Below are 13796 nucleotides of genomic sequence, written 5' to 3'. Positions count from 1 at the left end.
GAACTCTGTGGTGATAGTCCCCCCCTGCTGCTTTCATCAAGGCGTTCTCTGTCTGTCCATCCGTCTGTATCTCTCTCTGCATGTCTGGCTATCTGTCCGTCTGGCTGTCAGTCAGGATATATACTTCACTCTACCACAGGATCTCTCAGGAGGTGCAAACTGTTTTAACACTGCTAGCTAAGCCATGCACCGTGCAGTAGAGGGTGGCAGCTGGGGATGTCATCAAAGCATTGCACTTGTCTCCTTATAATGAATCATGAGCCTGCGTCTCACGTCTCAAGTGCACAGTGTCAGTGGTTGGCTGGTTTGCATTTGTCACCGAATCTAATGCAGAACTATTTCCTCATTCTGCATTCTTGTCCTGTTCTTTTGAAGTTGTTTTATTCCCCGCTGGCCTTTGTTGCTGATGTGAATACCTCGACTCTCTCAAAGCACTTGAGCGCTGCATTGACACTCACACACACACACACACACACACACTCTCTCTCTCACACACACACACTCTTACACAAGCGGTGCTTTACATGGGCCTTATGATTGAGGGAGGCTCCAACCTGTGAAGGGGGGAGGGGGACTCCTGTTCTGTGGAACTACGAGGCGTTACGTGTTAGAAAAGGGAAGAGGACGACCGCCCGAGAAAGACAGAGACCAGGCTGCACAAACTGAGATCAAGAGACGGGGAGAAAAGAAAAGGGTTCAGCAAGGAATCTCAAGGGACCTAGTTTCAGCAGTTCCAAAGGTCTCAGTAGCTGCTAAGGCATGTCTTCTCCCTACTCCTCGACCAAAGGTAAGACAGCGGATTGTGTTAGCGGGTACAAATGTGGAACGCTGAAATTGAAGAAACCAAAGAGTGGTGGAGGAAACAAACGCAGGTGCAGAGTATGCATGACAGACCCTCTGGACTAGCCGGGGAGTATAGACACCATAGCAGACTACAGCCAACACACAACCGGTGTCTGTCTGTCTGTATCCAGGGGCTGCATACTGTTGTCCAGGGGAATTCAGATCCTTCTGCACCGTATTTACTTCACGGTTACAAAGGCATAAGGTGTGTGTGGGTGTGTGTGTGTGTGCGCCCACGTGTATGGGGATGAGATATGGGGAGATGAGTGTGTGGTTTCTCGGCACATCTACAGGGATTAGTGCATAAAACTTGATGACATCAACAAACATAATGTATTGAGCCTGGTTCTTAAAGTTCAGCCTGGCTGACTGCTAATGGGCTGTGCACGCTACAGGACAGCTCGTTTACTGTGTGCTCCTTCGGTCTGTGTTTGCAGGGTAGACGAGACCACAAGCTTGAGTGCTGGTAATGGTTGTGTATACCTTTTAGTAATTAGGGGTCTTGTTTTTGTTGTCCTTATACCTCTGCCGTGGTCCTGTATGTGTAGCCTAGTCAAATGGTATGATGTGTTGATTGATGTTCTATTTCTTGACTGCCCCAACAAGCTAAAAAGGGTTGTTTAAATATCATAAGAATCCCGAGCCTAATCGTTGATGTGAGTGACTCTGTTTGCTGTTTTGCAGGATTAAGCAACAGTACCCGCCTGCCCTCTGTTTTCCCTCTACTACTTACTAATCTGTCTACCTCAAACACACACATACAGTTGAAGTCAGAAGTTTACATACACCTTTGCCAAATACATTTAAACTCAGTTTTTCACAATTCCTGACATTTAATCCTAGTAAACATTTCCTGTCTTAGGTCAGTTAGTCCTAAACGACTTGCCAAAACTATAGTTTGTTGACAAGAAATTTGTGGAGTGGTTGAAAAACGAGTTTTAATGACTCCAACCTAAGTGTATATAAACTTCCAACTTCAACTGTATACAGTACACACCCGCTTGACTGTCAAAGGTACAATACACCTGTTGTTTAAATTTATTTTTTGACGAATATAAAGTTTGTCTGAACATGGCCTACAGTAACACACGGACACATACTGCTTTCTCTATACTCTTCTCCCTCTCACACTCTGCCTTTCTCAATAACACCCCCATCATTAAAACTATTTTGTCAATAGCCCTCCCTCTCATTGTATGAAAAGGTCCTGGGGGAAGACGCAATGAAAAGGATGAAAGACTTGAGATTCGCTTCAAACTAATCCAGACCAGACCAGTGCTTTACGGGAACAGCTGGCATCAGTTCTGTACTGTGGAGGTTAAGTGAGCTATTTAGACCACCATTACTGGCTCCACTTCCAAACACTAAGCAGCACAGTGACCTCTCCAGATCAGCCCGTCTGTCCTACTGAATCTGAGGCTGCAGCTGATTTCTAGTCTAGTGCCCACTGGCAAGGCTCCTTCTCATGAAGAGTATTTTAATGGAGAGTGTGTCTGTGTGCGTCTGTCTAAGGGTGAAAGGTCCCTCTGTGTCCATCGAGACGTGTCTCCATCGAGACCTCCCATGGGAATGGAATGAGGAGCGAGTCTGTCTGTCTGTGATTTTCTTTTATGGCTGTGAATGCCAGTTGAGTTTAGGAAAAGCCTAAAACTGCACTCTGACGGAGGTTGCAGTTTGGCTGGTCGAGGCAGAATGCATTGGCCTGTATTCAGAGAGAGGGAGAAAGGGAGAGAGTTGAGTGCTCGGTGTGTGTGTGTGTGTGTGTGTGTGTGTGTGTGTGTGTTTGCGTGCGTGCGTGTGCGTGTGTGTGTGCGTGTGTGTGTGTGTGTTGCGTTTGGGCATTGTTGGATGACAATGGCCAATGGTGTGTTTTTCTCCACCAAGTCCCTCCAGAGTCCCCAGAGAAGAACCTTTCCCAATAAAGTAGGGTTTATTTAAGTCATGGTGTCAACCTTGAATATAGCCGATTACAGTAAAACAGAATTACAATGTTTTTATTTTTATTTTTTACATGCTCCCTTGAGGCTTGACAGACTTGAGTCTTTCTGGCCCTTGTGCAGCTGGTTTGTGTCCTACCAGGAGATGTGACTATCCTGGAATGTTCCAGAGTAGGAGTAGTTAAGAGTTCAGAGAGTAGAAGTAGTTAAGAGTTCAGATTGTTTCCCTCCCAGATTCTCATTGTGCTCTCTGATTGTTGTCCATCTCCAAAGTGCACAGAACAGCCCGTTTTTTCCCCGCCCACCCACACAATCGTCACTCACTTGCCTGTTACCAGATCTGTCTGTTCTGTCTTGTCAACTCCTATAGGAGCTGGCAAGACGGCACAAACAGCTCTGGGACAAGGCCTACATCACCGTTAAACATCTTGAATCATGGAATCTTGGGTGTTAGTTCCCCTGAAGATACCACCCTCCTAATAGATAACTGATGAGTAGATGAGTCCGTAAATCAAAGAGTAGATGAGTAGTCCAAAGAGTAGTCCGTTATTCAAAGATGCCGGCTCTTGTAAACCGTTGCCTCTTTTAGACGAGGCCTATTTTAAGGCTACTCTATAGAGGTCCTCTGGTTCAGAGGCGTCACCAAGGTGGTGATTTAACGTAGTGATGGTTATGCACTGGAAATGGCAGCAGGGCTTTGTGGCTGGTAAATACACCGGGCAGGTTGGAGCGACCTCAGTTTCAGGCCGGCTGTAGTGGATGTTATTTCATGGTAGCCTAGTTGGAGTTGAAGTTGAAGTTAATAAAGTCACTATCTCGTTGAGGAACATTCCCAAATAAACGCATCGTGTTATGACAAGCTACAAAGGCGTTACTTTTCTAGGTTTAAAGGCTGAAGTAGACAACAATATGGTATATGGGCACTTGCTGCGTTTTAAAAGGTAGATGCACAGGTAAATTATACAGTGTGATGTCAGTAAAAGGCTAGGTGTCAGTATTTGAAGTAGACCTAGTAGCCTTTGTGTCTAGTAGGGAAGTTATATTAAACTTGCATTAGTAGATCATTTCTACATTGATATACATTTAGTATTAGATTATACCAGTATAATTATACTTCCATTTGGGGGGGAGGGGGGGGGGGGGGGGTGAAAAGTAAGCCTTTTGTTTTTAATGGCCAAAGCATAATGTCACATTTTGAACACATGGCTCTACTCTTTAATCCCAGCAGGTGGCAATGTTGGCAAGTCAACCAGGCCTTGCCATGGTGTGAGGTCTCTCAGTGCAAACTAGGTTGATGTGTCAAGGAGGATTATACACAGTGCACACTCCTACAGCGACCATAAACCTATCACTGAAACATCTACTACTAAGCTATAGCCTGGACTCCTCAGTATCACAAATCCCCTCTGAAAGCTCAATGCTTCTTGCTTACTCTACTATTCAATTATTGTGTTTGCAAAACTCAGATGTGAACGAAACATTGAAACAGTTCAGTTGTTGACTGATCCCATTGTTCTCTTTTAACGGTAGGAAGAAAGGCTCAAGGTTTACCCCGGAGGTTTACTCCTGCTAAGTACGGGAAGTGTGACAGCCTCTCACAGGGATGGGTTCATATGCGAACATATTGAAGATTTACATTGCCTATACCTAATTAGTACCAAAAAAAAATGTGTTCAAATAATATGCAATTAACTAATGAGTTCTTCTTCCGTTGTTTGACTCATCAGAAGGAAGGGTGGGACACAGGGGTCTGCTGCCATCTGTCTCAGTAGAAGAACAATACTCTAATAACATGAACATAACCATTATATTATATCGTACCATAAGGGACAAAAGGAATCCACATAAAGGCGTAGCTAAATGTCGGAGAGCATGTGGGACAGATCATGTTGGAAACGATGTGTTCTCAGGCAGGTTGAGCGGTGGTGCTGTTTTGCAATTGCATTTGCATTTGCTGGGATTTGTATACGAGATGACAGGACAATGTGTACAGATGTAGGCGTGTAGCCTTTCAATTTCTTTGCCAAATCCATCACAATGATGCATTGAGTTTCAGGCCAGTGTAGTTGTGCAGGGAGCTGCCTTGTATCAAATAGTTAGGGGATAATCAAGTGTTTCCAGGTGAACAGCGATGGACAGTGCGGGAATAACAATTGTCTCCAAGGTGGCTCATTTTGGGAAATGGAATCACTGGCATGTAGATATGAAATTCCTTACATGCGCATGCAGGAACACACACACACAACATGTGTTAATCATACTGAAACATCCCTGTAACCGTGTAAAAAAAAAAAATGCTGTCTTGAAAAAGAGGCCCCTCCAGTGAAGTTGAAGGGCTTTGTTGTGACTTGCCCTGTTTCCCAGACCACTTATACTAGCATCTTAAAACTGGCTGGAATGCTTCACGCCCCTTCTGACCTGTGTAGGTGCTGTAACACCTACTGTAGATGAGCAACACCGGAGTGAGAGGACTTGTCCAAAACGGGAGACTGGGAGAGGTCACCACCATGGTGCAGTATTGGTAGAGCATCCAGTTTTGTGAAATCAGTATGTGAAGAATGCGTGTGTGTTTAGCAATTTACTTTCGAGTATCTGGAATCAACAGACTCATGACTGTACATGTGTTTACATGTCTTTTGCAGACCTCCAGAAAGCAGCAGGCGGTCTACAAAAACATGTAGACTGAAAGTATAGTCAGAGACAGCATGCTGATAAAGTAGCAGTGGAGGTGCATCGTTGAGCAGGCCAAGGACTGCAGCCCTCTTGCTAGCTAGGCTAGAGTACACTGTTAGAAAGAATGGTTCCAAAAGGGTTCTTCGGCTGTCACCGTTAGGAGAACCGTTTTTGGTTCCAGGTAAAAACCCTTTTAAGGGTTTTATGTAGAACCCTCTGTGGTAAAGGTTCTACGTGGAACTGTGGGAACAGTCGACGAACCCTTTTAGATTCTAGAAAGCACACGGAGTGTGTCGGTGTCATTTTTTGCACCTGAGGGCATGCGATTTATCATGCAACAACCTGGGCACACCATGCATGTGTCCTCTTTCTGCGAGACAATGGAAGGAAGGTTATTTTGAAAGTAAATCCATCTGGTTGGTATTCAATTCCTCTCTAGGGAGGCTGGTATCACTTTCCATCCACCAGTGTTATGACAGTATGCCCGCTCGTCTTTATTCTTGCGAGCCATTATCAAATCTTAAGCGAGCTATGAATCTCTCTGGGAGAGACTACCTCCACCTTCCACCACAGGATAACATTTGCCCATATAGTATAAATGTCTATGTGAACGCAGAGCCGCAGGATTATATTACAGATTTTTAGTCTGTTTCTAATCACAAATGAAATCCTCCGTGAGATCAAAGTATGTTTGTTGACTTTGATGTGTTGTCTCTGGTGGCCCTGATAGGTTACTGTACCACTACTCCCTGGGGAGCTCAGAGTTGTCAGGGGAGAAACATGATAGGCTGCTGGCCATAGATGTACTATACCGTGCTTATCTCTCTCTCTCTCTCTCTCTCACTCTCTCTCTCTCTCATACTCTTTTTCTCTCACTCTCTCTCTGTCTCTCTCTCCCCCCCCCCACAAGTCCACACTCTCTGAAGGACAAAATGTGAACACACTGCAACTCACACTGTGGCCCTTAGCCTCTTCTGGGAGGGGTCTGAGAGGCCCACATACTGTAGGCTTTTTTTTTATATGACCAGCGCTGAAATGAAGGAGTGAAGAGCAAGTATCATCTGCCTGTTGTTTGAACTGGCTCTTTCTCTGTTAGAAGGAGCGTGTTTGCTTTGCTAGGTACTCATAGTGCAAAACAGGATAGGGCGAGACCCAGTCCAGCTGTGCTGATAAGCAAAGGCAAAGTAAATGTCACCTCTTGCAGCGATGGTGACTGGTGACATTAGAAGATGCTAGATATTACGAGCCCAGAAAATGTCAGGTCCTGCATTAAAACGAATTGGTGCGCAGGTTGAGGCTCGATCATTTTGTTCATGATATGTTTGGTTATAGAAGTAGCCTAATGCAGGAGGACTCAAACCTTTTCTAACACAGTGAATCCTAATGCTATTGAGTTGATGTGGGCTAAAGGCTTAGCATCTCAACCACCACTGAACCGCACCCCTCTGCGATCATTCCCAACCATCACCGCCGTGTGATATTGTAATTGCTCTGCTGCGCTGTAACCTCGGGTGTGGAGAATATGTTGTGTTCAGCGGGCCCTGTGGCCGGGCCAGAGGTGTCTCCCGAAGACGCCACGTGAGAAAATGAAAACAAACACGCGCTATCAGATGGTGCTCTTGGATTATTGCGTAGCATTTGATCAATATCTTCCTAATCGTCGCACGATTATCTTGGTGACGGATCCTGGACTTATAACAGCCAATGACACCAAACGATAGTGATGTTGACTTTTTTTTATGAGAGTAATATGAGTTCTAATAGCCACCTCTATCTATTTGGCATGTTGTCTTGAGTTTATGTTGTGTAATAACTCAGTTCAACTGTGTTGCTGACAGAAGTTAGAGACTGCTACATTTAAAGACCAAACTATACATGTAGATCTCTTGCGAGCCTAAATGTGGTAGGAAATGAGTCCTAAATGTGGTAGGAAATGAGTCCTAAATGTAGGAGTCCTACATTTAGGACTCCAACATTTATAGACTGCTAGTGGAGGACCCACCTGCTCTTCTCATAAGAGGAAACACGCAGGGAAGGAGCTGAACTGTAGAAATAGAATTCCAGTAATTCTATTTCTAAGGGCTCAACTTACACTATATAAAAGCCTAGTTAGGTCATGGGAAAGGTCTCGGAAGTTTCTTCGTCTCTGCAAATACACTACATGACCAGAAGTACGTGAACACCTGCTTGTCCATCATCTCTTTCCAAAATCATGGGCAATAATATGGAGTTGGTCCCCCCCTTAGCTTTTGTTACAGCCTCCACTCTTTTCAGGGAAGGCTTTCCACTAGATGTTGGAACATTGCTGCGGGGACTTGCTTCCATTCAGCCATGAGCATTAGTGAGGTCGGGCACTGATGTTGGCTCGCAGTCGGCGTTCCAATTCATCCCAAAGGTGTTTGATGGGGTTGAGGTTAGGGCTCTGTGCAGGCCAGTCAAGTTCTTCCCCACTCTCGACAAACCATTTCTGTATGGACCTCACTTTGCATGGTGGCATTGTCATGCTGAAACAGGAATGGGCCTTCACCAAACTGTTGCCATAAAGTTGGAACCACAGAATTGTCTAAAATGTCATTGTATGCTGTTGTGTTAAGATTTCCCTTCACTGGAACTAAGGGGCCTCGCCCGAAAAACAGCCTCCACCAAACGTTACAGTTGGGACTATGCATTGGGGCAGGTAGCATTCTCCTGGCATCTGCCAAACCCGCGCTTCAGCACTAGGCGGTCCCGTTCTTTGAGCTTGTGTGGCCTACCACTTCGTGGCTGAGTGGTTGTTGCGCCTAAACATTTCCACTTCACAATAAGAGCACTTACAGTTGACCGGGGCAGCTCTAGCAGGGCAGAAATTTGACAAACTGACTTGTAGTCAGTTAGTCAGTTGTCCTATGACGGTGCCACGTTGAAAGTCACTGAGCTCTTCGGTAAGGCCATTTTAATGCCCGTGTTTGTCTATGGAGATTGCATGGCTGTGGCTTGATTTTATACACTTGTCAGCAACAGGTGTGGCTGAAATAGCCAAATCCACTAATTTATATTGCTTCACTTGAGTTTCTGGTGATTTTTCTTGGCATTGTAACTTCCTATAGTGTCCTTGCGTTCAGCCTTTGCATTCATAAATGTACACCTTTACCATTAATCTCTCCCTCCAGCACATCTGTATTGGTGGTTTGACTTCACTTCATGGTTGACTTCATAGCTGTCAGTCACTGCCATTGGGCATCGCCTGTCTGCGCCATAAAGATGGTATGAGAGGATTTCAGGAACTGCTAATTTTCCCTCCCTCAGAGCATACACTTAGAATACACGTTATTCAATGTTTAAGGAATGGCCCTCTTTACATTCCTCAAAAAGTACAAGAATTGTACTGAAATATTGCAGTCATAGAGCAAAAATAATGTTCTCACACTTCCAGTTAAGAGATACACTACTTCCATTTGGAATATGGCTGATCTATCCCTCTACGGTTGCTATAGGGTTGCTATTGAACTAGAGTATTTTTTTTTTACCTTTATTTAACTAGGCAAGTAAGTTAAGAAAAAATTCTTATTTTCAATGACGGCCTAGGAACAGTGGGTTAACTGCCTGTTCAGGGGAACGACAGATTTGTTCCTTGTCAGCGCGGGGGTTTGAACTTGCAACCTTCTGGTTACTAGTCCAACGCTCTAAGCACTAGGCTACCGTGCCGCCCCAGGGTTGCTATAGGGTTGCTATTGAACTAGGATTGCTATAGTGTTGCTTTTGAACTATGGTTGCTATAGGGTTGCTATTGAACTAGGGTTGCTATAGGGTTGGTATTGAACTATGGTTGCTATAGGGTTTCTATAGGGTTGCTATTGAACTAGGGTTGCTATAGGGTTGCTATTGAACTAGGGTTGCTATAGGGTTGCTATTGAACTAGGGTTGCTATAGGGTTGCTATTGAACTAGGGTTGCTATAGGGTTGCTATAGGGTTGCTATTGAACTATGGTTGCTATAGGGTTGGTATTGAACTATGGTTGCTATAGGGTTTCTATAGGGTTGCTATTGAACTAGGGTTGCTATAGGGTTGCTATTGAACTAGGGTTGCTATTGAACTAGGGTTGCTGTAGAGTTGCTATAGGGTTGCTATTGAACTAGGGTTGCTATAGGGTTTCTATTGAACTAGGGTTGATGTAGGGTTGCTATAGGGTTGCTATTGAACTAGGGTTGCTATAGGGTTGCTATTGAACTAGGGTTGCTATAGGGTTGCTATTGAACTAGGGTTGTTATAGGGTTGCTATTGAACTAGGGTTGCTGTAGGGTTGCAATAGGGTTGCTATTGACCTAGGGTTGCTATAGAGTTGCTATAGGGTTGCTATTGAACTAGGGTTGCTATATGGTTGCTATTGAACTAGGGTTGCTATGGTGTTGCTATTGAACTAGGGTTGCTATAGGGTTGCTATTGAACTATGGTTGCTGTAGGGTTGCTATAGGGTTGCTATTGAACTAGGGTTGCTATAGAGTTGCTATAGGGTTGCTATTGAACTAGGGTTGCTATAGGGTTGCTATTGAACTAGGGTTGCTATAATGGGGTTGCTATAGGGTTGCTATTGAACTAGGGTTGTTATAGGGTTGCTATTGAACTAGGGTTGTTATAGGGTTGCTATTGAACTAGGGTTGTTATAGGGTTGCTATTGAACTAGGGTTGTTATAGGGTTGCTATTGAACTAGGGTTGTTATAGGGTTGCTATTGAACTAGGGTTGTTATAGGGTTGCTATTGAACTAGGGTTGCTATAGGGTTACTATTGAACTAGGGTTGCTATAGGGTTACTATTGAACTAGGGTTGCTATAGGGTTACTATTGAACTAGGGTTGCTATAGGGTTACTATTGAACTAGGGTTGCTATAGGGTTACTATTGAACTAGGGTTGCTATAGGGTTGCTATTGAACTAGGGTTGCTATAGGGTTGCTATAGGGTTGCTATTGAACCAAGGTTGCTGTAAGGTTGCTATAGGGTTGCTATTGAACTAGGGTTGCTATAGGGTTGCTATTGAACTAGGGTTGTTATAGGGTTGCTATAGGGTTGCTATTGAACTAGGGTTGCTGTAAGGTTGCTATAGGGTTGCTATTGAACTAGGGTTACTACTATACTATAGGGTTGCTATTGAACTAGGGTTGCTATATGGTTGCTATTAAACTAGGGTTGCTATAGGGTTGCTATTAAACTAGGGTTGCTATTAAACCAGGGTTGCTATAGAGTTGCTATAGGGTTGCTATTGAACTAGGGTTGCTATATGGTTGCTATTAAACTAGGGTTGCTATAGGGTTGCTATTAAACCAGGGTTGCTATAGAGTTGCTATAGGGTTGCTATTGAACTAGGGTTGCTATAGGGTTGCTATTGAACTAGGGTTGCTATAGGGTTGCTATTGAACTAGGGTTGTTATAGGGTTGCTATAGGGTTGCTATTGAACTAGGGTTGCTGTAAGGTTGCTATAGGGTTGCTATTGAACTAGGGTTACTACTATACTATAGGGTTGCTATTGAACTAGGGTTGCTATATGGTTGCTATTAAACTAGGGTTGCTATAGGGTTGCTATTAAATTAGGGTTGCTATAGGGTTGCTATTGAACTAGGGTTGCTATAGGGTTGCTATTAAACTAGGGTTGCTATAGGGTTGCTATTAAACCAGGGTTGCTATAGAGTTGCTATAGGGTTGCTATTGAACTAGGGTTGCTATAGGGTTGCTATTGAACTAGGGTTGCTATAGGGTTGCTATTGAACTAAGGTTGCTATAGGGTTGCTATTGAACTGGGGTTGCTGTAGTATTTTAACCAGAGGGTCTACCTTATGGATTTTATTGGCCCGCTTACCTCATTTTTCAAAATGTTTAAACTCTTGAATATATCTTTATATATTCTCTAATAGGCTGCTATTCACACATCTGCTCAAACCTAACTACATACATGGACTGCTGGTAGAGATGTACTGTAGGTTATAGTAGGTCATTAAGATGGGTACTACACACATGATAGTTGGTATAAGGATTCAGTTAAAGAGCTTAGGGATAGTTCCCTTTCTGGTTCTCCAGCTAAAGCCTGTGGAATGGACAGACCCTGCTATGTTGCTGTCTCTGACTACCGTGTCCCTGGAATCACAAAGAGCTCCCTTGTGGCGAGATCAGCTCAGAGACGGTTCATTTGATGATAGCTAGAGAGAAACGACAATGTTGGAAAGTTACGGCTGATGTTGATGTCCAGAGCTGTTAGAGAAAGGACCCTTTCTTTTCTCAGCCACAAACAAACAAAATAAATTACAGCAGGCTGCTTTTACGAATGGCAGTTCTTCCAGGAATTCACCCCCCCCCCCCCTGTTCCGCTCAGAGGAAAGAATGCGACTGATTTATTCTCTCCAGATGGAGAGGTTTTTATGGGCAAAATGTGGATAATAAATCACCTTATTGTGTGTGTTCATTTGTGCGGTGCCCTCTGTGCCTGTGTGCATCATTTTGCGTGTGTGTGTTTGCTGGTTTAAATGTTGACTAAGTTGATATTCTGGATGCCTGGCTAAAAATATAATACAACCAAGCCTCTTCAGGTCGCAATGCAAATTCTGCCCAAGTCACTGCCAGTAAGGAAGGGTATCTTGTGTCAGTTTTGTTTCTGTGACGGTTGCTGGGGCAACAGCCACGTTCTTTCGACCTCAGCCACAGACAGTACTGTATTTGCCTAGTCTGTGTCCCATTTACAGGCGGCGTCTCTATGGCAACGCGTGGATCAGCATGACCACTCCCATGTGTGGTTTTGTAGTCGCTGAACGTCGCTGAGTCATAGCACAAACATTCCCAAGGTTTTTATTGTGCTTTTGCTTCCTCAACACCGACTTAGCTGCTGCCCTTTCGTTTTACTGTGGGACACGTTTGAGTGTGAGACTTAGTCCTCTACTGTGGCTTTCCCCCGCTGTGTAGTTTAACTTCATTAATCATATCGACACTGTGGAATGAATGCTTCCCTCTGGTCTGGAGCAGCCGCCGGGCTCTGGGTGGCGCAAACGGGCCGAGCCCGGTGTTGGCTGGCACTCCCGGGCCCGACGGACATTTCCTCCCTGCTCCTCCATCTTAGTTCCAATTCAAACTCCGACAGGAAGCGCAGGGGAAAAAAAATCAACAACAGTTATCCCTCCAGAAACGGCCTTGTGAATAGTGTAAGAAGAAGTTCATGATAAGGTATTGGTTGTAGTGTGTCCTATGCAGACAATGTTGATGCAGCTCTTAGTGAACAGTTTTCGTTCGATCTTCAGCAATTCCACACTGCTCTTTTGATTAAAAAATGGCAATAATGCTACAGGTGTTTCTACATGTTCAAATGAGACCCGGAGTTGGAAAACCTTATAAGAGAGTCATCAGCAGTGCTGTCTGGGAAATCAAGTAGAGACAGGTCTGATGCCTGCACAATTATTTTATTGTTGAAATTTGCACAATGGTGTTTTACTGTTATCTCTCCTATCTTGATCGTATCCTTCAAAAGTGCGTTGTTAAATCCACTATGAAGGCATCTAGCCAAGTGCACTGACTCATATCTGTGTGTCCCAAATGCTATCCCGAATGTTATCTTCCAGCCCATGGCCCCTCCAAACATGTTAACAATTTGGGTAATCCTTCCTCAGCCACTCAAAACAAAGAAAGTATTGATTATTAATACAGGTTTGAACTGTTATGGAGGCTTGAGTAAGGGAGGATATCTGGATCTCTTGTCACTTTCTCCCTGGGCCTCAACACGCCTCCAACTGTCTGCAGAAGAATGGAATGTTTCGTTTAACAACCTGGACAAGGCCTAACCGCTCACCTCCATGAACTCAGGGATGAGTAGGAGAGAGTAGAAGAGAGGCGAAGATTGACTGTGGGGTGAACTTGGGTAACAATGCAGTACTGTATTGCAGCTTTATTGAATAAGACTGGGTATAAGAGAAGAAGGCCAGATTCACTCCTTGCTTTTGTCCCTCCTCTAGTTTTCTCTTTGCCTCTCTATCGCTCCATGGCAATGTCCGACCTTCGTCTTAGTCAGCAAGGCTGACATTTGTGAGGCCTCCAGGGACAAGGAGCCCTGTGTGTGTGTGTGTTTGTGTGTCTGACCTGACAGAGTGGTTCTGGAACAATCTGTGGGTGCTCTTAGATGTATGGGGTACGGGGTAACGAGAGAGACAGAGAGAGAGAGAGAGAGGTGCGGGCGGGCAGGAGTCGGAGGAGGACACATTGATTCCTGGCAAGGCCTTAGATTTATGGTGTAGGCCTACTCAGATGCTGCTTTGTCTTTATGGGCACATTGGACATAAGATGAAAAGAAGCTCTTGTTCCATCGACCCCCTCCTTCTCTTCCTTGTCACATC

General features: G+C 44.4%; 1 protein-coding gene and 1 long non-coding RNA gene across 16 annotated transcripts in view; one reads left to right on the top strand and one right to left on the bottom strand.

The window, feature by feature from the left end:
- The window catches only part of LOC149984554 (uncharacterized), a 153479-nt gene that overhangs the window by 9290 nt on the left and 130393 nt on the right, over positions 1-13796 (bottom strand). The gene's annotated exons all lie outside the window — the stretch shown is intronic.
- The window catches only part of LOC110518458 (plectin), a 184698-nt gene that overhangs the window by 61384 nt on the left and 109518 nt on the right, over positions 1-13796 (top strand). For 2 of the 14 annotated variants that reach the window (XM_090229336.1, XM_090229324.1), the window contains exon 1: positions 272-787. The exons of 10 other annotated variants lie outside the window; for them this stretch is intronic. In XM_090229336.1, the coding sequence (XP_090085462.1) occupies positions 760-787 (28 nt within the window). In that variant the 5' untranslated portion in view covers positions 272-759. Of the gene's footprint in view, positions 1-271; positions 788-13796 lie in introns of those variants that run through there. 2 more of the 14 variants (XM_090229321.1, XM_090229319.1) reach the window with 2 other exon arrangements.

This window comes from Oncorhynchus mykiss, chromosome 3, assembly GCF_057628025.1.
Source record: "Oncorhynchus mykiss isolate SJ-2025 chromosome 3, ASM5762802v1, whole genome shotgun sequence".
NCBI classification, from domain to species: Eukaryota; Metazoa; Chordata; class Actinopteri; order Salmoniformes; family Salmonidae; genus Oncorhynchus; species Oncorhynchus mykiss.
Note: the sequence above shows the minus strand (reverse complement) of the source record. Positions and strands in the feature narration are given on the sequence as shown.